This window comes from Colobus angolensis, unplaced genomic scaffold, assembly GCF_000951035.1.
Source record: "Colobus angolensis palliatus isolate OR3802 unplaced genomic scaffold, Cang.pa_1.0 Scaffold137, whole genome shotgun sequence".
Classification (NCBI taxonomy): domain Eukaryota; kingdom Metazoa; phylum Chordata; class Mammalia; order Primates; family Cercopithecidae; genus Colobus; species Colobus angolensis.
Window position 1 is genome coordinate 4527509 of NW_012114455.1, and position 27875 is coordinate 4555383.

At 49.7% G+C, this 27875-nt stretch overlaps 2 protein-coding genes across 2 annotated transcripts in view; one reads left to right on the top strand and one right to left on the bottom strand.

Moving 5' to 3' along the window:
* Positions 1-13811, bottom strand: part of KCNJ1 (potassium channel, inwardly rectifying subfamily J, member 1) — a 67990-nt gene extending 54179 nt beyond the window's left edge. Inside the window, exon 1 of the mRNA XM_011934661.1 lies at positions 13689-13811. Within this exon, the coding sequence (XP_011790051.1) occupies positions 13689-13811 (123 nt within the window). The remainder of the gene's footprint in view (positions 1-13688) is intronic.
* On the top strand, positions 44-26416 carry KCNJ5 (potassium channel, inwardly rectifying subfamily J, member 5). The gene is made up of 3 exons (XM_011934660.1): positions 44-307; positions 20512-21458; positions 25733-26416. The coding sequence occupies exons 2-3, from the start codon at positions 20522-20524 to the stop codon at positions 26053-26055; spliced, it is 1260 nt and encodes a 419-aa protein (XP_011790050.1). The 5' UTR covers positions 44-307; positions 20512-20521; the 3' UTR covers positions 26056-26416.
* The last annotated feature ends 1459 nt before the right edge of the window (positions 26417-27875 follow it).

Consider the following 27875-nt stretch of genomic DNA (forward strand, 5'->3'; position numbering starts at 1 on the left):
GAGAGAGAGAGAGAGAGAGAGAGAGAGAGAGAGAGAGAGAGAGAGACAGACACTGAGATTGCTTCCAGCAGCTGCTCTCGCTAGAGAAAGGGAGTGACCCAAGGGACCGCGAGTGAAGGGACAGGATGGCTTAGGTACCTCTGCCCACAGGACCCCACGACAGGGAGAGGTTCCAGCTACAGCTCCTCCGTGGGGTCATGGCAGGGGCTGGGGAGTCCCCGCAAAAGCCCTGAGCACCCCTGCACTGCCGCTAAGGGACACCCCAGAAGTTAGCATCAGTGGGACTCGGAAGCTCTGATCTCAACAAGTAAGTTGTCTTCTTTTCCTCTTCCATTTCTCCCCCAGCTCACGGGTTCTGGAGGGCAGGACGACACCCTCAGGTGTCCATCGCCCACGCAGCAGGCTTTCACAGGGAACCTGCTAGATTGGTAGCCAGGGGGGATAAGGAAAAGCTTAGGGCAAGTCCCAAGTTTAGCCAGGAAATTGGAGATCTCCGTGGCTGCAGGCTGCGCTGGGCGTTGGGAGCCCAGCCATAAACACCTTAACTTCTGGCACTAGACCAGGGCTACCTGGGGGTGCCCCAGATCTCCCAGCAGTGGTTTGAGAGGCCACCATGGCCAGGAGTGGGTGGGGCGGGGAGGACATTATTCGCCTGGTAGGACTCTTCCTTCAAATGGGAGCAGGGAGGGCCAGGGTGGGGGCGGTGCACCCCTCAGCCTTAGATCCCCAGCCTAATCTTGCTTTCTCTTTTAAGTGTGGCCAAATTGGAAACACGGCCTTGTGATTTCTGCCCCTCTCACTGCCCGAGTCACTTCCTGCGTACCTCCCTATCTCCTTTTAAACAGCTTTCAAACGGTTCAGAAAGGCCAGAGGTCAAGGCTGCGAGGACAGAAGATAGGGAACAGGGAAGGGCAGCCTTGTCATTGCTCCCCTTCTCTTTAAGTCAGTGCTTCTCCCTGCAGAGCTGGTGGTCCCTGGTTTTATGTGCGCCTTCCCTCAAACAGGGCTCTCTTGCCCCAGGGGCTGTGGAGGTCCTCAGGTCCAGTCCCCAAAGTCCTAGGGCCTACCTGGAACATCAGGGTGAGCAAGGCCAGCCCAGAACCTGTTCCAGGAGCCTTTTCAAACACCAGAAGAAGATCAACAGGAACATTCCAAGCATTTTACTCTGCTTCAATCCTTTTAATAAGCTGAGATTAGCATCCTCATTCTCCAGGTGAAAAATTGCAGCCCAGAGAGGCTGTGCAACTTGCCTCAGGTGCACAGCTCATAAAGGGAGATTGTCTCGTAGATATGACTGGAAAACATACCTTGTTTTCATCATAAGCCATGCTTTATCGGGCTTTCTGGTTCCCCAAGCACTTGTCCATGTGAGGAAAAGTCTAATATTTATGAAACCAAGGTGCTGAGCTAGATACGTTTACATGAGTTCATCTTGACGCCAGTCCTGTGAGGCAGAGCTTATTTCTTCTGTTTTACAGATGAGAGTAAGGGTAGCAGAATTCCGAGCACTAAGGGGCAGCAGCACTGTTATCTCCAAAACTCTTGTCCTCTGGCTTTAAACCCAGGGTCTTTCTACTAACAAAAGCTAATTCTGAAATCTGCTCTGGTCTTCCCATGTCCCTGCTTTTCCTCAAAGCCAGGTGTAAATCGCATCGTCCGGCTGAATGAGGCCCTCAGGCTTCCTGGAATCGGAGGAAAGCACAGGGCAGAGCGAATGATGTGGGAGTTAGAGGCCCATGGTTGGAGTCTGGCATAAAGAGCTTGGTCCGCTTGGCTGGCGTTTTAAACTATCTATGGAGCCCACCTGAGATGGCACCATTCTGCCTAGAGGCATAAGGCCTTTAATGGGAGACCCGGGGAATAGGGTATGTGCTTCTTGGAAGAGCAGCAGCAAGGCCACCATTGCAAGAGAGGAAACAGCACATAGAGAACTTGCTGGCTCAGGAGGCTGAGGTGAGAGGATTACTTGAGCCCAGGAGTTCAAGACCAACTGGGGCAACAGAGCAAGACCCCATCTCTAAAAGAAAAAGAAAAAGAAAGGATGGAGAATTTGCCTATACATTCCACAAAGCACAGGGATTGTCCCCAGAACAATGTTCTGGACCTAGCTCTCCAACAGAAAGAGACCAGCCACTCAGGCGTAGCTGTTTTCTGGCCTCTCCAAAAGCTGCTAGAAACCGCTGGCATTACTCACATGCAGCATTTGTATTTAAGTAGCCTACCTGCATTCAACAGAAAATGCATGTGCTCCATCCAGCGAGCAGTCCAGCTAAAGGAGGAGCCAAGGGTGAGGGGGTCAAAGAGAAGCTGGGCCACATTGACTGTGCCAGGGGCTGTCCCCAAAGCTTAGCTGTCTTCTCTGGGACGAAGTTAGCTCTTACTGGGATTCCCCACCATGGCTTCCCCGGAGTCAGCTGGCATGTCCTGAGCAGTGCAGAGCTCTTTGTCCGTGGCTTCAGCAGAGACATGTGTGTGGCTCTGTCACAGCATTCCTCAGCCTCGCTGTCCCTGGTGCCAAGCAAGATCCCTTTGGGGCTTTCTGCAAGCACCAGACTGGGTTTCTTGTCCAGGAATCTGGGAGACTCTGAAGGCTGCTCTAGTCATCTGTGATGAAGTAAACCGCCACGGAGGGAAGAAATGACTAGAATGCCCATTCTCTGGTTCCCATTTGCCCTTCAAATCACCTGATTCTTCCTGCCTGCTGTGGGCGAAGCCACAAACGGGTGTGCTGTGCTTTCATGTACTTGAAAACTGCATCTACTTCTGCACTGTTGTTGTTGTTTCTTCCTGGTTCAACAACCATTCGTTTGATCACCTATCATGTGCCAGAAATCATTAATTTTTGAAAACCTTGGAATGTGATCGTTGGGGCAGGGTTATGCTTTTTGTTTAGGAGAATATTAGCAAACACTTGCATTTTCTGAGCCAATACTGATTGACCATTTAGGCTGGAGGTGGAAGGATGGTGGAGAGAAGGCAGGGTCAGGGAATCCATAGGCAGCTCAAAGGGGCTATTTTTGGATGAAAATGTTCACTGTGTGTGAGCTATAGACAGGTCATTGAGGGCTGGCGGTGTTTTCCGAGAGCGGATCCGTCATCAGATAACTGTTAAGATAGTTGTCAGACATGGAGAAATCTTTCTGTTCTTTTTTTTCTAAAGAAAAAACAAGAAGACTGGGAGTTCCAGTTCAAAGGAATGTAGTGAGGTATTTGAATAAGAATACTTGAGTGTATTTTTCAAAAAGACTTGTGGAGTGGCTTTCTCTGGAATTGTTTTAAAACACAGCGGACAGCTTCCCCTTCTGACGTTCTGCCAGCCAGGGCTGGCGTGAGCGGCTGCCTCTGCAGGCCCTGCCTGGGCAGCAGCAGCTTATCTAGCTCCTCCTACCTTGACATTCTGATAAGGGAGCTATTCTAGTCAACAGGACCCAGGATGGCGGGAAGCCTTGCCAAGAGCCGTGCTAAGTTACATGGTAGAGCCAAAGCTTTCACATGTGACCCTGGAGATCCTGGCTAGTGCTTAAACTGTTAACACCCATTATCGTTCCAGACCAGAGCAAGCTGAGGGCAAAGGTCATGGATCATCTGATCAGTTGGCAGGTGGCAATGGCACTTCCTGGTCACCAGGGATCAATCAGTAGGGTGGCCAGAGAGTATGGGGGACAGGAAAGGGTGAGGGTGGGGGAGAAATGGAGGCTTGGGGAGGGAAGGAGACAGCAAACTCAGAGTCTCATTCTCATCGCCTCTGACTTGGTGGTCCGGGACTGGGTGTGCTGCCCACCCTATACCTTCTCTCAGGTTTCAGGCACCCCACTTTATAATCAGGGAGGTCCAATGCTGTCATCTTACATTATTTCCTGCTGCTCAGAAAGGAAAATGGGAGTAGGGTGCAGTGCAAGAACCAAGAGGACCTCAGATGCTTCCTGGGACCAAACCTGTGTCTCCTCCTTAGAGTGTGCCCCCTACTCCCCCAAGCCCGGGGAGGACGGCACTGCTGAGGACCCCCCAAGCCCGGGGAGGACGGCACTGCTGAGGACTTGGTGCCTGGAGCCCGGGGCAGTGGGAGGTGCTGTTTCTGCCCCAGCAAGGGGGCTGTCCAGCAGTGCCAGCAGAAGCCATGGGTGCCAGGCCCCAGGCACGGCCCACTGGATGTCACAGTATGAAAGCTTCCCCAGCCAAGTCAGGTTGCTTTGTGAAGTGTCCTTCCCCAGATGACCTCCCTCAAAAAATGAGTAGGGAGCTCCTATCACAGGCCAGACCTTGTGTAGGCACCTGAGCTAGACGGGGGAAGGGGGCGGATCTTACACACCAGGCCCGAGGAGCTCACACCAGGCCTGCCAACCTAGGAGCTCTCAGACCACTGCCTGGGGGCGGCAGAGCTGCCTGGAGAGACTCCAGCATTGGTGCTGCATGCCCTTAGGGAGAGGCACAGGAGCCGCAGGGGTGAAGGCAGGCTGCCCTGGGGGAGCAGGGAAGGCTTCTAAGGGGGCTTGAGAAACAGGTTTGCTGGTGAAAGGGTAGAAGGGGCCCAGGGAGTGGTTTGGAGAGGAGGGAGCCACGGCTAGACACAGGGCAATAGGCAGGGAGGCCTGGGCCTGCGGCTGCCCCCAGCCCCAACCACCTCTCCTGTGTCTCTTTCAATGCCCCGACTACTCCTAAACACTCATGCTTGGTCACATTTTATTTCCTTTCTCTTCCTCTCCCTCTCTCTCTTTCTCAGTTTGGTTCTTTTTTCCCCTCCATTTTTGTCTTTTTTTCACTCATTCTCTCTTTTTTTTTTTTTTTTGAGACAGAGTCTTGCTCTGTAGCCCAGGCTGGAGTGCAATGGCGCGGTCTCGGCTTGCTGCAAGCTCCGCCTCCCGGGTTCATGCCATTCTCCTGCCTCAGCCTCCAGAGTAGCTGGGATTACAGGCGCCCACCACCACGCCCAGCTAATTTTTTGTATTTTTAGTAGAGACAGGATTTCATCGACAGTCTCAGATAGTAGAGCCAGGATGGTCTCGATCTCCTGACCCTGTGATCCGCCCGCCTCGGCCTCCCAGAGTGCTACGATTACAGGCGTGAGCCACCGCGCCCAGCCTCACTCATTCTCTTGATCATGGATGCCGTTTAGTGCATTTATGCTTCAACTCAATCTCTTTACTGCAGGCATTCCTTATTTTTCCACTAAACGCTTTGATTTTGAGATCATTGTACATTCACATGCAGTTTCAGAAATAATGAACAGAGATCTACCATTCCCTTCATCCAGTTTCTCTCAGTGGTAATATTTTGCAAAACTACAGTACACCATCAAAACGAATAGATAACTGATAAGAAAACAACATTTCTGTCACCAGGAGTATCTCTTATGTGGCCCTTTTATAGGCACGCCCACTTCCATCCCACCCCACCCTCTCCTTAACCTCTGGCAATCACTTGTCTGTATTTGTCATCTCAAGAATATTATGTAAGTAGAATTATACAGTATGTAATCTTTTGGGATTGGCCTTTTTCACTCAACAAAATTCTCTGGAGATTCATTCAGGGGTGTACCTGTGTGCTTGTTGGGGGTGGGGGTGAGGTGTGTGTATGTGTGTGTGGTTTCTTTATTGCTGAGTAGTGGGAATATACCATAGTGGGAATCCTCCATAGTGGGAAGGTACCATTGCTTGTTTAACCATTCACTTACTGAATGACATCTGGCATGTTTTCACTTTGGGGCAATTATGAATAAAGTTGCTATAAACATTTGTATACTGGTTCTTGTGTGAACACAGGTACATAGGTTTTCATGTCTCTGGGATAAATGCCCAGAAGTGTAATTGATGGGTCATCTGGTCGTTGTAGGTTTAGTATTTTTTTTTTTTTTCAAAGAACTCTCAAGCTGTTTTCCATTGTGACTATGCCATTTTACACTCCCACCAACAATGTACCAGTGATCCAGTTTCTCTGCATTTTTGCCAATATTTGTTATTGTCACTATTTCATATTTATCCATTCTAGTCCTATCTTATTGGGGTTTTATTTTGCATTTCCCTGATTACTAATGCCGTTGACCATCTTTTTTTTTTTTTTTTTTTTTGAGACAGAGCCTTGTTCTGTCGCCCAGGCTGGAGTACAGTGGCGTGATCTCGGCTCACTGCAACCTCTGCCTCCTTCTCTGGCCTCAGCCTCCCAAGTAACTGGGACTACAGGTGTGTGCCACCATGCCTTGCTAATTTTTGTATTTTTAGCAGAGCCAAGGTTTTACCATGTTTGTCAGGCTGGTCTCAAACTCCTGACTTCAGGTGATCTGTCCACCTCAGCCTCCCAAAATGCTGGGATTACAAGCATGAGCCACCACGCCTGGCCTGTTGACCATCTTTTTATGTGCTTATTTGCCCTCCAGATATCCTCCTTAGCAAAATGTCTTCTCACGTCTTTTGCCCATTTTCTAATTTGATTGGCTTTTGTTGTTGTTTCTGTTGAGTTTTGAGAATTTTTAAGTATATATTTTAGATACCAGTCCTCTGTCAGTCAGATATGTAATTTACAAATGTTTTCGCCTACTTTGTAATTTTGCCTTTTCATCTTAACAGAGTCTTTAAGAGCAAGTATTTTTAATTTGATGGAAGTTTAATTGACCAGTTTTTCTTCTTACAGATTGTGCTTTTGTTGTCAAGTCTAAGAACTCTTTGCCTGCCCTAGATCTTGAAGAGTGTCTCCCGTGTTTTTCCCTAGAAAGTTTTATTGTCTTATATTTAAGTTCATGATGTATTTTGAATTAACTTTGGTATAAAGTCTGAGACTTAGGTCAAGGTTCTTTCTTTGCCTAAAAATGTGCAATTGCTCTGGCACCATTTGTTGTAAAGACCGTCTTTCCTCCACTGAATTCCTTTTGCACTTTTGTCAAAAATAAGTTGGGCATATTTGCAAAGGTCTATTTATGGGTTCTCTGTTCTGTTCCATTAATCTATGTGTCTATCCTTCTGCCAATACCACATAGTCTGCATCACTGCAGTTATGTAATGAGTCTTGAACTTGTGTAAACTGACTCCTTCCACTTTATTCTTTCCCAAAATTGTTTTATCTATTCTCCTTGCTTTGCCTTTTCACATAAGTTTAGAATAATTTTATCTATATCTATAAAAAATCTTGTGATATTTTGACAGAAATTGCATTGAATCTGTATATGAATTCAGAGAGAATCAACATTTTTACTATATTGAGTCTTCCAATCCATGAATACAGTATGTTTCCCCATTTATTTGCTATTCTTCAGTTTCTTTCTTTGGCATTTTGTAATTGTCACTAATTGTGTGACCTTGGACATTAGTCTTTCAGACCTTCAGTTCTCTTTCTGTAAAATGTGTCTGGTAACACCTACCTTGAAATGCCATGGGAAAGTCAAATAAGATAGCACATGAGCAGTACCCCATGGCAAGCACCAAGACGCAGTTCCCTTCAGCTGGGTCTCTCATCTGTTCTTTCTTTCTTCCTCTTCAGCTTTCATTCTGATGCCCAAATCCACTTACACTTCACTTTGTCTTTCCTTATCCTCTGCTTTTTATATTCTTCTTTCATTCTCAACTCCTTAGTCTAATTTTTCTCTTTTTTCTTTCTTTTTTTTTTTTTTTTTTTTTTTTTGATACAGAGTGCCACTCTGTCACCCAGGCTGGAGTACAGTGGCGCAGTCTCGGTTCACTGTCAACCTCTGCTGCCTGAGTTCAAGGATTCTCATACCTCAGCATCCCGAATAGCTGAGACTACAGGTGCTCACCACCACGCCCAGCTAAATTTTTTTTGTATTTTTAGTAGAGTTGGGGTTTCACCATGTTGGCCAGGCTCTTCTCAAACTCTTGACCCCAGGTGATCCACCTGCCTCAGCCTCCCAAAGTGCTGGGTTACAGGTCTGAGCCACCACTGCCGGCCTTTCCTACTTCTTTCACTTTGTTTTTCTCTTATTCTCACCAGACTTTTCTGTTTCATTTCTTCTCCCACGATATTCGTCTCTCTCCTCTTTCTTGGATCATTTAAGCATTCCATTTTTGTGGAGTTGCTCAGACATTGAGTGTGACTCAAGGGTCACTCAACCTGAGTTCAAATCCAGATCAATCACTTACTAGATTTGGGGCAGTTGACTCACCCTCCTGCACCTCAGTTTTCTCATCTATAAAATGGGGAGAACAGTATCTACCTGATACCTTTTCTGAAATGATTAAATGAGTTTATACATATAAAGCATTTGGAATAAAATTGGGTATATGGTACAGCCCCAGTAGGTAGCTATAATTATTGGAATTTTACCTGTTATGTCCAGTTTCCCTGGCTCTTTCTCACATTTACCTTCCCGCACCATCTGATCCTGTTCACTTGTATATGAATATATTCAAATTCTCATTATCTTGCTTTCAGGCTGTCATCTCTGTGCACTTCTACCTCATATTGCCTAATCATCACTGATAAATTGGCACCAGCCCAGGAAATCTGTCCCTTGGGTTATAGAGAGGAAACAAGTAGTTTTTCATTTTGATTTAATTATTAATCCCTTTCATTATTTAATGTGGAATACACACACTGTGTGGTTACAATGAGGAAAATGGATTATCACTGTGTGGCTCACTTTCAAAGAGATGGTAGACTTAAAAAGGAAAAGCACCAGACAGACAGAAACAAATGTGGGGAAAAGGCAAAATTAATTAATTTGATTTCCGTGCCCTTTTCATGGCCATGATTTTTCATACATCGTCTGTGGGACCCAGGAGGGTGCATGTGGATTTTGCAAGGAAGCCACAGCTACGTATTAAAGGGAAGGGGTGTAAGGAGTGGCGAGTGGCCCACAGCGGCTCACCAAGGAGGGCAGAAAAATACTCATCCTAAGCAAATGGGAGGCTGGCAGGTGGGAAGCTCAGTCACATGCTCACGCGCCTGCTCCACAGGTGTAGTGCTCAATCACAGGCTTCGTCTGCGATGCTAAGTTACTTGAAAGGCACTCACCTGTCACTAAGCCTTTCAAATCTATATTCCATACCTTGAATCGGGCCTGATATCTGCCCTTTAAAAAACTGCTGAATATATTTAGACTCACTTAGATATGCTGGACAGAGGGATATTTTAAATACCATCAAAATGGTCTTTTTGTCTCTGTATTTTCTCCAAAGAATTGAACTCCTCAAGCAAAATGGTAGATCTGCCTGCTCTCCTTTCAGACTAGAATTCTGCCTCCCTTTAAAAATCCTTACATGAAACACCATTTAATCCTTCTTTCCCCGCCTTTTTGTGTTTATGGTGACCTCTCAGTATTTTGGTTTCTTTAATGACAACGTAACTGTGGAATCAGTCCACAGCATTTCTAGGGTACATGTTTCTCTCCAGATATCAGAAAATAATGCATGAGGTTTTATTACTTCCTTAGACTTGTGGTGGGGAATCCTCCAAGGAGGGAGTTGGAATGAGCAGCCCATTCTCTCCCGCTTGTCTGGGCTACCCGAGGCTCTGCAGGCCCCAAACTCACTTTCTGTTGCCCCATTTGGCACCAACTGCCCCCCTTTGTTGTGCAGCCAGAAGTCAGGGCCGCCTGGCAGACCTATTGCTAAATCTTTCAGTGTTTGTATTACATAAAACTTCACAGTAGGTGTTCCTGTGTCTACAATGCCAGAATCCTGGGAATGAGTTAACCCAAATTAGTGTGCCCTCTGGCAAGCCCTACCATCCAACTATAAAAGGGGACTAACGTGATAGGATTCTCATGAGCCAACGCCGGAGTTGGAAGAGCCTAACAGAGATGCAAACTGCCATTATTATTCTGTGATAATAATTCCACATACTAAGAATACTGGGATTATTTCAGACCTTATATCTACCCTTAACCTATACCAATCCAATCCAGGGGGCCAAGTACATTATACCAGTATTTGGTAGGATAGGATTTTTCATGATAAAGTGGCAGAGATATCAGGAACATTAGGATTTCCACAAGTAGTATTTCTACCTCTTATACAGGAAAGAGACCCGGTGTGGTAACCTATAGAGTAACATGTAATGTGGAGCACAGGATGTGGCCGGGAGAGTCAGGGGTATGATTCAGAACCAAGATGGCTGGACTCCAATGGGTGTGCAGTAGGAGGGTGGGAAAGCGTGGGCTCTGAAGTCAGGCTGCTGTCAGTTCAAACCCAGGTTCTGCTGCTTGCGAGCCATGTGGTCTCTGACAAGTTCCCTCCCTGCTCTGAATCTCAGTCTCCTGATCTGAATAATGGACATATAACACTTATTCCACAGCGTTGCTGAGCTGATCAAGTGCATTAACACATGTAAGGCTCCTAGTCCAGAGCAGCAATGCGCACGCACACACACAAACACACAGACACACACACACACAGACACACGCACACACACACACAGACGCAACACACACAGACACATACACAGACACACACACGTACACACACAGAGACACACACAGACACACACGCACACACACACAGACACATACACGCACACAGACACACACACGCACACACACACACACGCGCGCACACACAGACACACGCACACACAGACATGCACACACACACAGACACACACGAACGCACACACACACACTTCAATTCCAGAGCTGTTCTGCAAAGAAAAACCAAAAGGCAGTACAAGCTGCGCAGGCAATGAATTGATGACGCGTTTAAAGCGAAAGCAAAAAGAGTGCAAAGGCCATGGAGAATGTGGCACAGACAGAAAAGATGCTCCCTAAAGAGTTTGTCCCGGTCAGGGTGTCTCCGAGCAAAATGAGGGACAACCGAGTGACTCTGGGATCAACCTCAGTCCTGCATCCTCGCCAACATCTTAACTTTGTTCTCAACAATAATCCCACCATGTGGGGAGCTCCCCTTCGAGGGACAGAGGCAGCCCAGAATGGAGGCACGGGATGCGCTGAGAAGGGGAGACCTGGGTGCCAGTGACAGCTCCCCAGGGATGGCCGGTCTGAGCAAGGCTGATGCAGCAGAGCCCCTCACCCGCCTGAGATGCCTCCTCCGCCTTCCCAGCAGCTCCCTTCCGCGGAGCCCTTAACAGCTTGGCAATCAGAGAACATCGTGTGCAGGGACAGCTCCGCAGGGATGAAGTGTCCCATCTGACACAGACTGTTCCGAGATCTGCGCTGTCCCTGCCTGGCTCTGCGTTTCACTGAAAGCCCCTTGCCCTGATTCCGGCCCTCAGTCCCCGCGCACAGCCACCGAGACTCTAGCCACTCTGGATAATAGAGGCGGCCTTTCTGGGGCATTCTGCTTGGAGAAGAGGTGAAAGAGCTATGCATGCCTGGAGCCCCTAGGAGTCCATGACAGCCAGGAGCATCCTGGGCATAAAAATCAGCACCTGCAGCCTCATCCCATTCATCTCGCACAGCTCTGCAGTCCTTTCCATCCGTTCCGGGATGCCCCCACCGCTGATAATCAGCATCCATTACATCGGCGCCAGGAACCAGCTCAGGAGGCCGCCTGATCCGCCCTCCTGTCTCTCCAGCCCTCCTCTGGAAGGACTCAGAGCACTTGCAGTCAGAAATCTCTCCCCATTGAGACCATTTTTACTGTTGGTGAACTGGAGGACTATTGCCATTGCCCAAGACGCTGTTCTCTGCAGCAGATTTGCACGGGGTGCCAGTTAGGGAGGAGAAGGCAGCGAGGAACCCCACACTTTAAGGAACAGGGATGTCATAGCAGCCATCTGCATGGTGGAGGGGGCTGGGGAGCACAGGGCTGTTGGCAAGGAGACAGAGCTAGTTAGGACCACGGGAACCAGGCTGATGGGCACTGAGAGGCAGCCCAGGTGGCCCTGTCTGCTATCATGGGCCTTGCAGATTGAGTTCTCCTCTTCCTGCCGGGCCTCCTGCCTTCACTGTCCTGAGGACTGGCAGGTAATGTTTGTGGCAGATCTGTTAGTGCAAACAGGGAGGCTCTGAGAGGAATCTAGTGGCACTACCACAACTCCTAACACCACTCTCAGCCTAACTCACAAAGCAGCCCAACATAGCGATGGGAGGAAAAGGCTTCTCTCTGACTCCCGAGCCCAGAAATACAAACCGGCAGCTGACAGACTGAATCTGACTCACACATAGATCTTCTACAGCTTGCTCACTTTTTCAAAAACTGTTGAATTAGTGGTCAACATGGAAAAAGACAAATTTCATCTTCAAAAGTTTAATTTCTGGCTTTTCTGGAAAAAGCAAAAGGAGGATCTTGCAGTACTGGCTCCACGGCATGGCAAGGCAACAATAAACTAGAGGCGAGTAGCGGCTGCTGCTTTAGAACTGCATGTGTGTACAGCTCACCACAGTCCCCACCAACCCCTACCATGTCCCCCAAACCCAGGGTAAGTTTTGGTCACATTTATCATGGGTTTGTATATTTGCTTTTCCTAGGATAAACACAATGCAATATTTTAAATGTCTCTCTACATCAAAATATGAAAATGAGGGTCTAAGACATCCCATTTAAATAAAAATAGGAGAAAGCCTACTAACTGCACGGGACCAAGAAGGATGTAGAGTGTGTCTGTGTTGGAAGAAGCCGGTCCGGCAACTGCACACACTGACCTCACACAGCCACGGCCGTGGGTGTAGGCGGCAGGGCTCAGCACAAGACCCACAGGTTCTGGTTACTATGACATGCACATCCTGCCCAGTGGAGAAATTCCAGAGTGAGGAGGCTTTACCCTCACTCCCGGCAGAGGCAGACCTGCCTTAGATGAAGGAGAATCCAGTAAAGGGGTGCTAAGAATGCAATCAGTGGCTGCTAGTTAGTGCTCTTGTTTCTACTGTGGGGGCCATTGTCCAAGCAGACCTTCAGAGAGTGCCGGGGCACTCTTGTTGATGATGCCAGAACAGCAGGTGTTACCTGGGACGTATGGACACCTTATCTCCTTGGAGCAATCAGGGACCTTTGGGGGCAAGTATTGTGGTTAGAAAAAGTCTAACCACAATAAGAGGAGCAGCTGTTAGATGAATAGGGAGCATGCTGGAGGGGAGCAGGAGGGAGAGGGAGAACACAGCCCTGGTTGGCGGGAAGTGACTCGAGCTGCTGGGCAGCCTGTGCACAGTGGGCCACACAGCAGGAAATCATGAATTCCTTCCCTGGTGCAGATCAGGCTGCTGTGGATCTGGCTCCAGCCAGGGCCAGTTTTCTCAGGGCTTGATCCCCCCGGGGGCTCAGAACAACCTGGTCACACCCAGAGGGCTCAGGAGGAACCACCTGCCCAGCAGCAGTGAATCAGACAAAACCTAGTCCACAGCTTAGTAACTGTCTGGCCTGAAGCAAGCCACTGAATCACTCTGCTTTTGTGACCTGTAAAACGAGGCAACTAAACCAGACTTAATAGATCTGTTTGAGGATTAAATGATACAATGCACGAAAAACACTCAGCACAAAGATGGCACATAACAGGAATTCCATGCCCGAGCTTGTATTACTGTCTGCTCCCCTGTTCCCATGCCCACAAGTCTCTGCCACCTCATCCTGCTCACTGGGCGCCTTCCTCACCAGGGCCTTCCTGACCCTTCCTCACCCGCCCCAGACAAGCCAAATTCAGAACTGCACCTTGGCCTCTTCTCTCACTCTCTATTGCACTGAATTTTTTATTTTTTTTATTTTTTTGGCCTGTGTACTCTCCACCAGACCGGGAACTCCTTTTGGACAGAGAATGCATCAAGGGTCCTCAATCTAATTGCTTGTTGGACTCACCTGGGGCCAGATTCTGGGACTAGGCATCAGCACGTTGTCCAGCTCCCAGCTGATGGCAGCATGTGTCCAGGGCAGAGAGGTCTTGCTGCTCAGGTGTGCACCGAGGACCAGCCGCATCGACATCACTGCAGCTCCTTAGCAAAACCGCGGGCTCTGGAAACCCCAGACCTAGAGAATGAGAACCTGCATTTTAGCCAGATTCTCAGGAATGGAAAGCACAGGAATGCCAGCGAAGTGTCCCCAGAGCTCAACATAATTCAAACACCCAGTAGGTGTTGAGTGGGGGTTCACTGATTGACTAATTGACTGAATGAGTGAACCCCTGTGTCAGTTTCCACTGGGATTTCACACCTGCTCCCTCAAGTGCTATGAAACAAACAGGCTCAAAAAGTAAACCCGTAAAACATTCAGGAATTCAAAAATAGACACAGACCTAAGTCGATAGAACAAATAGCTGCAAAATGGTGAGGTTTTTAAATGAAATACCTGATGGGTTTTTAAAGCTTTATTACCACCAGGCTCTGCCCCATTAAACCTCTTCAGTACACGTGAAGATAATTTGGTTTTGTTTTCAGATTAGTAATTGTGAAAACCTGGGAAACCAGGACTGGCCCCTGGGAGGATCCTGTCCACCAGTGTGGTTTGGGCACAGCCTCCGGGTGGCAGGGGCCGCTGGAAGGAAGAGAGACTCGCTGCGGGGGAGTCCCCGGCACTGCCAAAGGCCTCCCCACGCTCGTTCTCTGGGGACAGGGCCTCTGTCTCCCCTCCGCAGGCTCTTCCTGGCTCTCACCCTCCCAGCCTGCATCCCCCCAGCCCCGCCTCCGCAGCCGCGGAGCTGCAGCTGACTAGGGGGCCAAACCCAGGCGGCGAGCATCGCCTTATCCAGCCCCACTGGGGGCTTCGTCCCCCGCAGAGTAAGGGGTGTCCCCTGTGTCACACTCCGAGGCCAGGCTAGAGGTTGCAGCGCTCAGGGCTCCCGGTTCCCGCCCCGCTCAGGCTCCCCAGTCCCAGGCTCCCTTCCCCTGTCTCAGCCCCTCTCCCCGGTCCCAACCTCCTCTCCTTCTCTTCCAGGATCCGGCCAGGAGATCGAGGGGTGGCGGGAGGGGCGCTCTGGCGACCCTGGAAGCGAGAAGCAGGCCTCTCTGCAGGGCCAGGGATGAAGGTGCAAGGGAAACCCCTGGGACCTGGACCTTAGTCGTGGGAGGGACGAAGGGAAAGTTCTGAGAACATTCTTCAGGCTCGGCTTCTGCGGGGCGGGGCGGGGGAAGGAAAGGGCGCACCGGTTCCCAATCCCACAGGCGCGGCAGCGGAGCAGGGCCTCTAGGCATGCGCTCATTGAGAGCAGCTGATGCGGAAACCGGAGCGCCTGCAGCACTAGCTGCGCGATTCCCGGCGAGGTTTTCAAACTCTCTCCTGTTTTCCGCTTTTGTAAACTGAAGATAATGTCTCTCTCCTGGGAGTGGGAGCACGATGCAGACACTCCGTAGGAATTCGGGACTTCTTGATTCTTCTCCTTCCTTATCCTTGAGTTGTTTGAAGCACTCCGGCCCCTCAGCCCCCACCCCTTTTCCCAGCCCTGCCCCCTGGTGGAAAATCGTAACTACCTCTCAGGAGGGCTCCTGTAAGCCAGGAACTGTACACACACTTTTCATTTCATCTTTGCAGCAGCTCTTTTTGGTGAGTACTGTTATCCCCATTTTGCAAATAAAGCAACAGAGTCTTAGAGAAGTAACTTTTCCAAATGTACCTCAGCTCCAGGCAAAATAGGAACCTAGGTCATCTGATGGCAGAGTCAGCCTTCCTCACTGTTTATGATCCGGCTTCCCTTCCTGTACTGAATTTTCTATTTCTGCCATAACAGATGACCACAGGCATAATGGCTGGAAACAGCACTCATTTATTAGCTCACAGTTCTGTAGGTCAGAAGTCCAGGCTTGATGCGACTGTGTTCTCTGCTCTGTTCTCACAAGGCCAAAACCAGGGTGTCCGCAAGGCCTGCATTCTCACGTGGAACTCAGGACCCCCTTCAAGTTCCTGTGGTTCTGGCAGAATTCAGGTCTTTGTGGTTGTAGCACTGAAGTCCTCATTTTTTCCCTGGCTCTCAGCTGGGGGCTGCTCTCAGCTCCCAGAGGTCACCCACATTCCTTGCTCTGTGGCCCCCTCCATCTTTAAAACCAGCAAAAGAGAACCTCCATCTGTCTAATTCCTCTAATAATTTGAATCTCCTACTTCAGGAAAAGCCCAGTCCCTTCAAAGGGCTTATGACTGGGTCAAGCTCACCCCTGGTGAACTTTTTTTCTTCAAGTCAGCAAAGGGCTTATGACTGGGTCAAGCTCACCCCTGGTGAACTTTTTTTCTTCAAGTCAGCTCTGCCATATGACATGCCCCAGTCATGGGAGTGAGGATTTCCTGGGGTTCCTCAGGGGGTGTATACAAGTGGGCAGGAATCACCAGGATGTCTTGGAATTCCGCCTACTTACAAGTGCCTTCCCTGTCACCAGCATGTATTCTGGTGTTACATTCAAGTGTAACACCTTGAACGCTTCCTGCTAGCCCTAAAGGGCCTTGAGAGGAGTGGGGCAGCCTATTCACCAACCAGTTTGGAGCATTTTCCTATGAGTACAGTCATATATATTCCCATAGAAGAGTATACAAATATCTCCATATGAGACATAAGCACACCCTCCTCCATTCCTCTTCCTCCAACCTCATCCCATGTTTCAAAGCTCAGGGAATGTACATTTTGATCCAGCATATCTGAGAGAGAAAGCAGGAAATTGATAAAGATGTTTGTGATCACAGATAGGAGACGGAGTCTGAAAAATCACTCCCAGCCCAGCGATCTCTCCAGGAAGCCCTGCTGACCCCCAAGCAAGGCTCTTATCAAGTTGCTGTGGCCCCGACTCCTGACATTCTAGACCACGCCATGACGCCAAGTTTTCCTCCCTATGGGTGCGTGATGTTTGACCTTCTTAGTCCAGAGGTCCATCCAAATGGAAGTCAGATTCGCTAATGCATCGCCTGAAACACAACTGCCTTTCGTTTTGCCTCTTTCGAGTCTTTCTCCACTTGTGTTTTCCTATCAAAGGGATTAAACCGCTTTGCTGGACTTGAAGTTCTGTCTTCTCCAAAAGCTTTCTTCATATCTCAGCACAGCTTCCCATTCGCAGAAACAGGAGAGGATGGAAGAAGAGCAGTAACAGGCTTGATGAGGCTTAATAGGATTTGCTCAAGTCAGTGCCTTTCCCTGCGTCCCGCAGAGAGTAGCTAGGATGTTCGGCTTGCCTAGGCCAGCCACAGCATTCCTCCCTGTCTGTCCTCTACAGACAGTTCTGTAAAAACCCTAGCTTCAAAGAGGAAATGCTAGAATATCAACAATGGGAGGGCTGGCCCTGCATTTATCTTCTTCACTGCTTTATGTCCAGCTCCTAGCACAGGGGCTCCGCTACAGTAGTTCCTCAATTAATGTGTGCTTGATGAGTGCATAATTAATAGAACGGATCTCAAAAACGTGATTAAAGAATTTCATCTCCATTGTCCCTGAAAATCCTTTTGACTTGATAGGCACACAACACTGGAAGCCAGGGTTTCAAGGATGGGGATTTTACTTACCCTTAAAAGAAATCTGAACAGTAGAGGCTCCATGCCAGTCAGCTCAACGCTTGCCCTGCAAATTGCCCACTGGGCCTTTAGCTACTTGTCTTAGATATTCTCTACCTCTCTTTCTTCATCTTTAAAATGGAGTTAATGGGATATTGCATTAAATTTCAATTTGAGGAGAGATTATGAACACGTATACTTATTTTATTTATATTTATGTTTGTATCATGTATTCCTTTGAAGAATCCCTAAAATTGGCTCCCAGAGCTGGAGGGGCAGAGAATATTATCTGGGATTTATAGCAGAGTAAACTGAGCAAAGAAAGTTAAGTTTGTTTTTCTTTGGACCACAAAGCAGGTTGTTGGACACTGAGTTAGAATCCAAATGTTACCCTGGGTTGAGCAAGGAATGACTTCTGCAGATGATTCCAGTGCACAGGAATGTATCCCAGTATCAAATCAAAAGTAAACCACCTTTTCCTATGTGCCAGACGCAAAAAGTTCTCCTATCTGGGCTGAAGTCTCCTAGAAAACATTTTCCCATTTCTAGTACAGCACAAAGCCTTCGCCTACAAGAATGTATGCAAGTATGTTTAAAAATAAAGAAGGAAACAGTGCAGAAAATCAGCAGCAAGCTGTTTTCCCCAAAGAGCTGAGCACAGGGGGATGTGCGCTCCCATGTGCCCCGGCCAATGACTCATTCCTGTGGGCACTGTGCCTGCCCTGCCCAACCTCAGTGGCTCAGGGAGTCCGCAGCAGCACCCCCATTGGAACCCTGTCTTGGTTCCAACAGCTGGGGTGTCCAGAATACACGGGGCCTTGGGACGGCGGCATTTTCCAGCATCTCCGAGCGTCTGTGATCAGGTTTTCAGGATGAAGTCTCCCACGTAAGGCAGAGCAAATTCCTGCTTGGGATTCTGCAAAGACAGCCCCAAGCATTTTCCTCCTTGTCTCATTTATCTTTGTTAACTGCCACATGAAGGAGCAGGAAGCAGGTGGCCCTATGCAGAATGGGAAATGGCCAATGGATGTGTGGGACAAATAGCCCTTCAGATGACCATTCGATATGACGTTTTAAAGATTACTTTAAAATTGCTATAACCACCCAGGCAGCACAGGAAAAGGCCTGCCAGGGTCATCTGACTTCCCTGGACAGCTGGAATCTACCTTGGTTTGCCATTAGGCAGTCGGCTCAGTGGTTGACAGACCTTTCTCCAGATTGTTCTATTGGGGACACAGCTTCCTGGTGTTCTGCCTGGTGGAACCTGCAGCTAGAGTCACCCTCAGAATGGTGGCAGGGGAATTCCTACCCAAACCATCCCCAGATGGGGTCAGTTGAGATTCCAAAGAAGAAAGCACCAAGTTCCAAAGCACTTATGAGGGGAACTTACACGTGGAGCGCTGCAGTGGTCCTCATGACAGACAGCAAGAAAAGAGATGCTCTGTTTAGGTATGTCTGCAGCAAGGGCTCTGGGTTATGGAGTTCTTTGGCCTAACGTTGGGCTAATTCCTACATGTTTAGCAACATGTTTGATCTTTCAGTATTTCAGGTAACAACCTAAACAGGGTTTCAGTGCCAGGGAATGTTTCCAGGGCTCAGGTCTGCAGGAAAAGACATGCAGCTGGCCAGGGGACAGAGCAGTCTAGGCATTCTGTGTTCCTCGATCAGGACAGATAAGTAAGTGGGGGTTCCTGGGGGACGCTATACCTGGGAAGGAGGGTACCTGCGAATTCAGGGAAAGCTTGCTTATAAAGAGGAAGAAGGGTTGAAGGATAGTATCCCTAAGGTGACATTTCCCAGGGCTGGAAGCTCATAGAACTTTCTGGAGGGAGCAGGTCATCAGCCTTAGCATGAGCCATGGAGCATCAGTGTCTGCTGGCCATTGTGTGATGAGTGCTGTGGGTCAGACCTCGGGCTGCAGCCAGATAAACCTAGACCCAGAACCTCACTTGGCCACATGCTACATGAGCTTCATTCTTCTCTTCTGAAAAATGGGGGGATAATAATAGTATTTATCTAACCATGTTGTGAGGATTAAATCAGCTAATGGATAAAAATGTCCTAGTGCAGTGCCTGGCTTCTGAGTGCTCAGAAATGTAGTCTGTTATTGTTAATTAAAGAGGTCTTTCCTAACTGCATGAGAGTCTTGAAGCATGTCAAATGGGTTTTGAGGGAAATATCCGACACCTGTACTGCAGGTGTCTGGGTATCTCTTGGGAGTGTGGCAGGTACCCCCCCCCCCCCCCACCAAACACATTATGCCCTTTGAAGAGCCTTGGGGCCATTAACATCCTGTCCATTTCAACTTCTTAGAGGACAGGGAATCAGATTTTCTAATGGCGGGCCTGCACAGCCATTTGTCATTTTAATAAGTGCTCAGATGGCCGCAGACTTCACACTCAGATGGCAGGAGTGATCAATCGGCAGATCAGACACATGCTGCCTTTTCCTTTCTGTCTGCTGCTAAAAGGCCTCAAGATAAATGGAGATAGTAAGAAATGAAAGAAACAGCACAGGCTTGGGCCAGATGAGCAGGAATCCAAATATCAGCTCTGCCTAATATTTGGTGGCCTGGGGGGTCACTTAACCTCTTTGGAACTCCGTTTTCTTATTTATCCATCCAATTATTCAATAAGTACTTTTTGAATACATCTATGTGCCAGGCTATGTTCTAAGTGCTTGGAATATCACAGAACAAAACAAACACACACTTATGCCCCTATGGAGCTTACCTTCTGATGGTGGGAGAGAGACGGTTTGAATTAAGCCTGATTCATAAGCAAACAATATATTGTTTGTATAGTGGGAATTCCAATATGTAATGCCAGTGAGTTGCTGTGGTGATAATAAGTGACAATCCACATGGAATACATGGGACATAGTACATTTAATAAACTGTTGTGATTACTCTTTTTAAAATTGCTGCCACATTTCTCAAACCCTTTTAACACTTAATGTGATGTTTGCACCTAGGTGTTGTTCATGTATTCACTCAACAAACAGCTATCAAGCATCTATTATGTGCTAGACTCTGTACTAGGTACCAGGGATACAAAAGAACCCTGTAAGAGAGTGAGGCCCCTGCCCTTGAGGATTTTACACCCTGACCCCTGGATCCAGAGGAGAAGCCTGGGAGAGCCCCGGGGCGGGGGTGGCCTTTGATCTTGTGTTCTAGTGAATCAGAACAGCCCACTTCCCTGATCGTGTCTTTTTTAACTCAAAGCATCCCAGCTATGGCTGGTGATTCTAGGAATGCCATGAACCAGGATATGGAGATTGGAGTCACTCCATGGGACCCCAAGAAGATTCCCAAACAGGCCCGCGATTACGTCCCCATTGCCACAGACCGCACGCGCCTGCTGGCCGAGGGCAAGAAGCCACGCCAGCGCTACATGGAGAAGAGCGGCAAGTGCAACGTGCACCATGGCAACGTCCAGGAGACCTACCGGTACCTGAGTGACCTCTTCACCACCCTGGTGGACCTCAAGTGGCGTTTCAACCTGCTCGTCTTCACCATGGTTTACACCATCACCTGGCTGTTCTTCGGCTTCATTTGGTGGCTCATTGCTTACATCCGGGGTGACCTGGACCATGTTGGTGACCAAGAGTGGATTCCTTGTGTTGAAAACCTCAGTGGCTTCGTGTCTGCTTTCCTGTTCTCCATTGAGACCGAAACAACCATTGGGTATGGCTTCCGAGTCATCACAGAGAAGTGTCCGGAGGGGATTATACTCCTCTTGGTCCAGGCCATCCTGGGCTCCATCGTCAATGCCTTCATGGTGGGGTGCATGTTTGTCAAGATCAGCCAGCCCAAGAAGAGAGCTGAGACTCTCATGTTTTCCAACAACGCAGTCATCTCCATGCGGGACGAGAAGCTGTGCCTCATGTTCCGGGTGGGTGACCTCCGCAACTCCCACATCGTAGAGGCCTCCATCCGAGCCAAGCTCATCAAGTCCCGGCAGACCAAAGAGGGGGAGTTCATCCCCCTGAACCAGACCGACATCAACGTGGGCTTCGACACGGGCGACGACCGCCTCTTCCTGGTGTCTCCTCTGATCATCTCCCACGAGATCAACGAGAAGAGCCCTTTCTGGGAGATGTCTCAGGCTCAGCTGCATCAGGAGGAGTTCGAAGTCGTGGTCATTCTAGAAGGGATGGTGGAAGCCACAGGTAAGGTGCTTTGTCCTCCTCAGCCACAGATGGCCCTACTTACACTTCAGACTTAGACCACTGGGACTCAAGAAGATGCAGGTCTGTGCCTGAGAGTCCTGGGGTGGCACAGGCAATATGTTCAATCCCTAAATTGTGGTTTGAGTGGTACTGCTACTCAAGATGGAGTAATAGGAATAGCTAACACTGACGGGAGCTTCCCAACTTTCAGGCACTGTCCTAAACCATAAACATCTATCATTCAGCCAAACGTCCTCCCACGCCTTATGAGATAGTAGAGTTTTTTGTGTTGTTGTTGTTTTGTTTTGTTTTTTTTGTTTGTTTGTTTTTGAGACAGGGACTTGGTCTTGCTCTGTCACCCAGGCTAGAGTGCAGTGGCCCAATCTCAGCTCACTGCAACCTACACCCCCCGGATTCAAGCGATTCTCCTGCCTCAGCCTCTGGAGTAGCTGGAATTACAGGTGCCCGTCACCGCACCCAGCCAATTTTTGTATTTTTAGTACAGACAGGGTTTCACCATGTTGGCCAGGCTGGTGTTGAACTCCTGACCTTGTGATCCACCTGTCTCAGCCTCCCCAAGTGCTGGGATTACATGTGTGAGCCACAGTGCCCAGCCAAGATAGTTTTTATTAAGGTACAAATAAAGAAACAGGGACACAGACAAGCTAAATTATTTGCCCAAGAGCAAGCACTTCTGAGTGATAGAGCCAGGATGGAAATGAGGCAGGGGACCCCAGAGCCAGCACTTGTTTCCAACAGGCCAAACTGCCCCTTCTTGGAACAAGTGTTCTACCCAGAAGAGCTTGCTGGTCAGATAGCTCTGCTAATCACAGGGCGAAACAAAGGTGAACTGGTTTCTTTACAGTGGACTAGTGGACTTCCCGCTCTCCTTACCCACTGAGTCTCATCACTGGGAAAGCAGGGCATGCAGAATTTCCTAAACTCAAAAGGTTCTCACCAATCCTTTACTTGGAGGGACCTTTGCTGCAGGGGAGGGGCTCTTCTGGCTGGGCCCCCTCTGGAGCAGCCAGCCCTCAGCGTTCTTGCAGAAGGCTGGCTTAGTGAACCCAGGGCAGGCAAGGCTCCTTTCTCACAAAAAAAAACAGTGCATCCATACTGGGCCATCAACATCCATGTATGCCCAAGCAAATGCCCTTTTTGTGCCAGCATGGCACCTCCCTGCTCAGCTACTGACTCACCGGCAGCTGGTAACCAAGGACCCCCCCATTCCTCAGCTACTCAGCCATGGCAGACTCTGTGAGGTGGCTCCAGGGATCCCAAGGCCTGGGACCACCTGAGCTTTGGCTGAGGACCCTAGTTCCCACCCCACCCCCAGCAAAATCTGACATCCTGCGTATTTTGTTTCTTCCTCATGCCTTCCTTTCTCTCTCTCTTTCTCTCTCTTTCTCTCTCCCTTTCTCTCTCTGTCTGTCTCTCCCTTTTTTTCCAACCAGGTACAATGAGCAGCTGGTCAGGCCCTAAGGATGGGTTCTAGAGACTCGATCGCACTCAGAATTCTGCATGTCTATTTTTCTAACTCTTGCAAACAACACTGTAGGGCTGGCTTCAGTCTCATTTTATAGATGTCGACGCTGAACCTCAAAAGCATTATGCAGACAGTGAGTGCTCATATTCAGCTCTTCCACTTACAAATCTGGAGTTTCTCTCACCACTCTGCCCCCCTAAAATACTAGGGGCCTGTCAGAAAGATGGCCAAGCACACCTTCCAGACCCCAGGAAGCTGGCTGCCGGGCAGGGGACTCAGACCCAGACTCCACAAGCCTTCCCATTTTGAAGTCAGTGGAACCAGGAGAGGGCAATGACAGGCTCCAGGGACTGGTGCCACAGAGGGCTGCTCGGCCATCTGCTGGGGGCTGGAGCCTGGCAGGCAGCATACGGTGGCAGGCGGGCAGCCCCCGGGGCCAAGGACAGTCAGGACACAGGAAGCTTTCCCCTGCAGAGCTAGGGGCTTGCAGGTCACCCTGTCCTTGGCTCCAGGGTCAGAATCAGGACCCAGGCTGCGTTTCAGGGAAAGAGCTCCACTCTGGAGTCACAAAAAAGGGATTGGGTGAGAGACATGGGGACAAATCATAGCATGCCTGACCACTCTCTAAGGCCGCCCTCACTCCCCAGTCACACAGCAGGGAGAGCGCCCACAGGCTCATAGTGGAGGGAACCAGTGCTATCCGCCCTGCTGCACCCCCAGCCATGCCTCCCTCAAAGTCAGGAGCCCACCGTTCACTTGTCCTCACGGTTTGTCCTCTTTCCCCTCCCACAACCTGAGCTATGCTTGCTCTGTCCCAGAAACTGTAGGGGAGATCCAGGGAGATAGGGCGGGAGACCCCAGCCCGCATCTGTCCTGGATGTGGATGGCTTGGTTGTCAGGCACATGCAGCCAGGTGTGGGCTGGGAATCCATGCCTCGGCTGGAGTAGCACAACTCTGCTGTATCCTGCCTGAGCGGGTTTGAGCAAGCTGCTTACCTTGTCAGCAGAGTGAGGAAAATCAATCTCCTAGGGCTGTTGGGAGGATTCAAGATGGAAAAGAACACCCTGTGCTGAGCACTATACCTGGCCCCTGGAGAATCCTTTCCAAAGGCATTGAGCAGTGACAGGGACACAGCAGGATCTCTAGCTACAGGGCAGCTGCTACCACACCCCATGAGGAACAGGAGGAACCCAAAGGGGAAAGGTCCTGCCCACACCTTTCCCAAGGCCCTGGGAGCCTGCAGACATCTGGCATGGTCTAGGCTGCTCAGGGCCCAGTTCGGGCCTCTCTGCCAAGGCTGTGGGGACAACAAGGGTGAGGACTGAAGGGAGAGGCCCGGCCCAGGCAGGCATCCCCGAGAGCAGAGAGCAGGCTGTGGGCCCACCTGTGTGGGTGCGCTGGGGCTGAGAAGCAGCCTTGGACCTGGGTCTGGTTTGTATGAGCCCCTCCCAGAGAAAATCCAAAGTGGGAGCCGGAGATGGTTGCCTTCAGCACCCAACCAGCACAGTTAATGCCTTCCCTGGCCAGAAGATTAAATATCAGAAAGTTGCTCTCCTGTGACCCTAAGCACAGAGGCCTCCTCATTCATAAACAAAGCTGCTCTCCTCTCTGGAGAGAAAGCAACACCTAAAAATAGCACAGGCATGGCACGGGCTAAGTAGACAGGGAAGCGAGGCATTGGAGCAGCCTCAAATCAAGAAGCCAAGCTCTGTGTGTGCGTCTGCTCCTCTTCCTGTGTGTATGTGAGTGTGGAGCCCTCTCTCCATATGTGTCTACTCAAAACAATCCCCATATGTTCCAAATGCCTGTCAGCTTCTCCGTGTTCATTCATGCTGAATTTATCTTTGCTTTCTCCTGCCTTTTTCCCATCTCAACCTTCTAGACCTGAATGCTGTTTTCAGGAACCAAGTCCCTGCCTTCAACTGTTCCAACATCTATTCACTCCAATCTCTAGGAAATGACTTTCAGAATCTTGCATGTTGGTTTCTAATTTTCTGCTACCCCCATGCCTTGAACTCTTCCAGGGCAAGGACGTGTCTTATTCAGCTTTACATCTCCACTATGCTTAGCACAAAGCAGATGTTCATGAAATGGTTGATGAATGATTGAATGGATGAAGGAATGCGTGAATGTATGGATGACTGGATGGATGGATGATTGGATGGATGGGTGATTGGGTAGATGAGTGGATGGATGGATGGGTGATAGGATAGATGGATAGATAATTGGAAGGATAGATGAATAAATAATTGGGTGGATAGATGGATGATGAATGATTGGATGGATGGATGGATGGATGGATGGATGATTGGGTGGATGGACAGATGGATGATTGGATAGATGGATGGATGGATGGATGGATGGATGGATGGATGGATGATTGGATGGATGGATGGATTGATGGATGGATGGATGGCTATATCTTTGCCCTTTCCTGCCTTTTTTTCCATATCTGGATGGATGGATGGATGGATGGATGGATGGATGGATGGATGGATGGATGGATGGATGATTGGATGGATGGATGGATGGATGGATGGATGGATGGATGGATGGATGATTGGATGGATGGATGGATTGATGGATGGATGGATGGCTATATCTTTGCCCTTTCCTGCCTTTTTTTCCATATCTGGATGGATGGATGGATGGATGGATGGATGGATGGATGGATGGATGGATAGATGATTGGATGGATGGATGGATGGATGGATGGATGGATGGATGGATGGATGGATGAATGGATGGATGATTGCCTCATAATGCACGTAACTTCTGTTTTCCCAGGCATGACCTGCCAAGCCCGGAGCTCCTACATGGATACAGAGGTGCTCTGGGGCCACCGATTCACACCAGTCCTCACTTTGGAAAAGGGCTTCTATGAGGTGGACTACAACACTTTCCACGACACCTATGAGACCAACACACCCAGCTGCTGTGCCAAGGAGCTGGCAGAAATGAAGCGGGAAGGCCGGCTCCTCCAGTACCTCCCCAGCCCCCCGCTGCTGGGGGGCTGTGCTGAGGCAGGGCTGGATGCAGAGGCTGAGCAGAATGAAGACGATGAGCCCAAGGGGCTAGGTGGGTCCAGGGAGGCCAGGGTCTCAGTGTGAGGGCTGCAGCCTCCCTAAGACCTCCTGTCACTGGCTTCAGTGAGCACAGACACTGCAGAGCCTGGGACCAGGGGAAGGGAATAGTTGAGTGTGCTGTTTGGGGGCTCAGAAGCCATCAAGGCTGTGGGGAGGAACCATATACCCAGCCCCCATAGCTCCCAGCACAGGGCCTCCCTGAGCCAGTGGCATCCTTCCTGGGCCCCCCATGGCAGTGCTGCTTCTTGTGGGTGCTGGCTAAGGGCCAGGCCAGGATAAGTTTCCCCATGGTGAATGTTACAAGGTGGCGTCTGTTCTCTCCCTGCCCTGGGTCACTTCCTTTTTTGGGTCTCACGGACCCTCCAGGGGCTGACACCTAGAGAGAGCCATCACCTTGTCCCCTCATTCCTTCCACCCTGAGCCTTGCTGTGGATTCAGAGAGGAGCCTTACCTGATGGGAGCTCAAACCTCTAGTCTGGGATGAGCTCACAGAGCCCTCACGGGTTAAGGTCCGTCCGTGTCACATAGGCAATTCCTTTTAAATCAGACACTGATGACCCATTACTGAGAGCTACAGAGCCTACAGCCCTTGGTGTTCTCTGCTGTTATCTGCCAAGTGTGTGCTTTTCCTCTGCTGTGTTCTGTGTGTCCAATGTAGCCGACTGGAGAATCGATCTCATTAGAGTGACTCTTAGAAGGTGGCCTGGGACTAGACAGCCCCTCTGAGCACAAGCATAGTGGCATCAGCAGCTTCCTGGCCTACTCGCAATCACACTGTGCCCTGCACCTCCCACCAAGGGGTACCCCAGCAGCTGGGGCTTTTCTAGTGCTTTTTGGCCCAAGAATCTCAGAGTGCTTCTAATCATCACAGTAGTTTTTTGTTTTGTTTTGTTTTTTTCCACAATCTCGGCGAGCCTGTGGTGTGACCTGGGGAGAAAGCTGAGTGTCAGGGGGCACGATGAGCCAGTTGGCCCAGAAACAGGAATGGGGCAAAGAGAAAGGAGAGCCAGGAGCATTTAAAACTCAGCATCTGGGCCGGGCGCGGTGGCTCACACCTGCAATCCCAGCACTTTGGGAGGGCAAGTCAGGCAGGTCATGAGGTCAGGAGATCGAGACCATCCCGGCTAACACAGTGAAACCCCGTCTCTACTAAAAAAATATTAAAAAAATTAGCCGTGTGTGGTGGCAGGTGCCTGTAGTCCCAGCTACTCAGGAGGCTGAGACAGGAGAATGGTGTGAACCTGGGAGGCGGAGCTTGCAGTGAGCTGAGATTGTGCCACTGCATGCCAGCCTGGGCGACAGACTCCATCAAAAAAAAAAAAATCAGCATCTGCCCCAATTGTGGCTGAGACACTCTGACCTCAGGGCTCAGCACCTTTGCCATCAAGGCAGATGACGGGATGTGAATCAAAAGTGAGAGGTGACTGCAGTGGCAGCTTCACCATCAAGCTCAGCCTGGACCAAGCTCCCAGCCCGGTGCTGCAAATCCCCTGGGCCTCCCTCCTCAGGCAGAGCTACAACCGGGAGGGCTGGGCAGGGAGGGCAGGGAGGATGCCCTGGGAAAGCAAAGGGAGTGGCTGTCCCTCCCAGGCTGGAAACAAGAGGGCAAGGGGGTCAGCAGGAGAATTCAGGGACAGAGTGAGTGTTAAGAGAAAAAGAGTAGAGAAGAGCCTGAAAATCACCAACTTCCAGGGTTTTTCTGCTCTGGAGGCCCAGTAAGAGCAAGGGTGGAGGGGGCAGATTGTCAGGTCCCAGAATGCGTGTTGACACACACAGGCTTCAGGTTAGCTGGCCTGACACGGGGAGAGAATGCCAGTGTTCCCAGGCCTCACCCACAGTTTTCA

Excerpts from the sequence above, each read along its gene's own strand:
- KCNJ5 (XM_011934660.1), top strand. The coding sequence starts at position 20,522 with ATGGCTGGTGATTCTAGGAATGCCATGAACCAGGATATGGAGATTGGA. Across the intron at positions 21,459-25,732 it reads AGGGATGGTGGAAGCCACAG|GCATGACCTGCCAAGCCCGG; the intron begins GTAAGGTGCTTT and ends CTGTTTTCCCAG.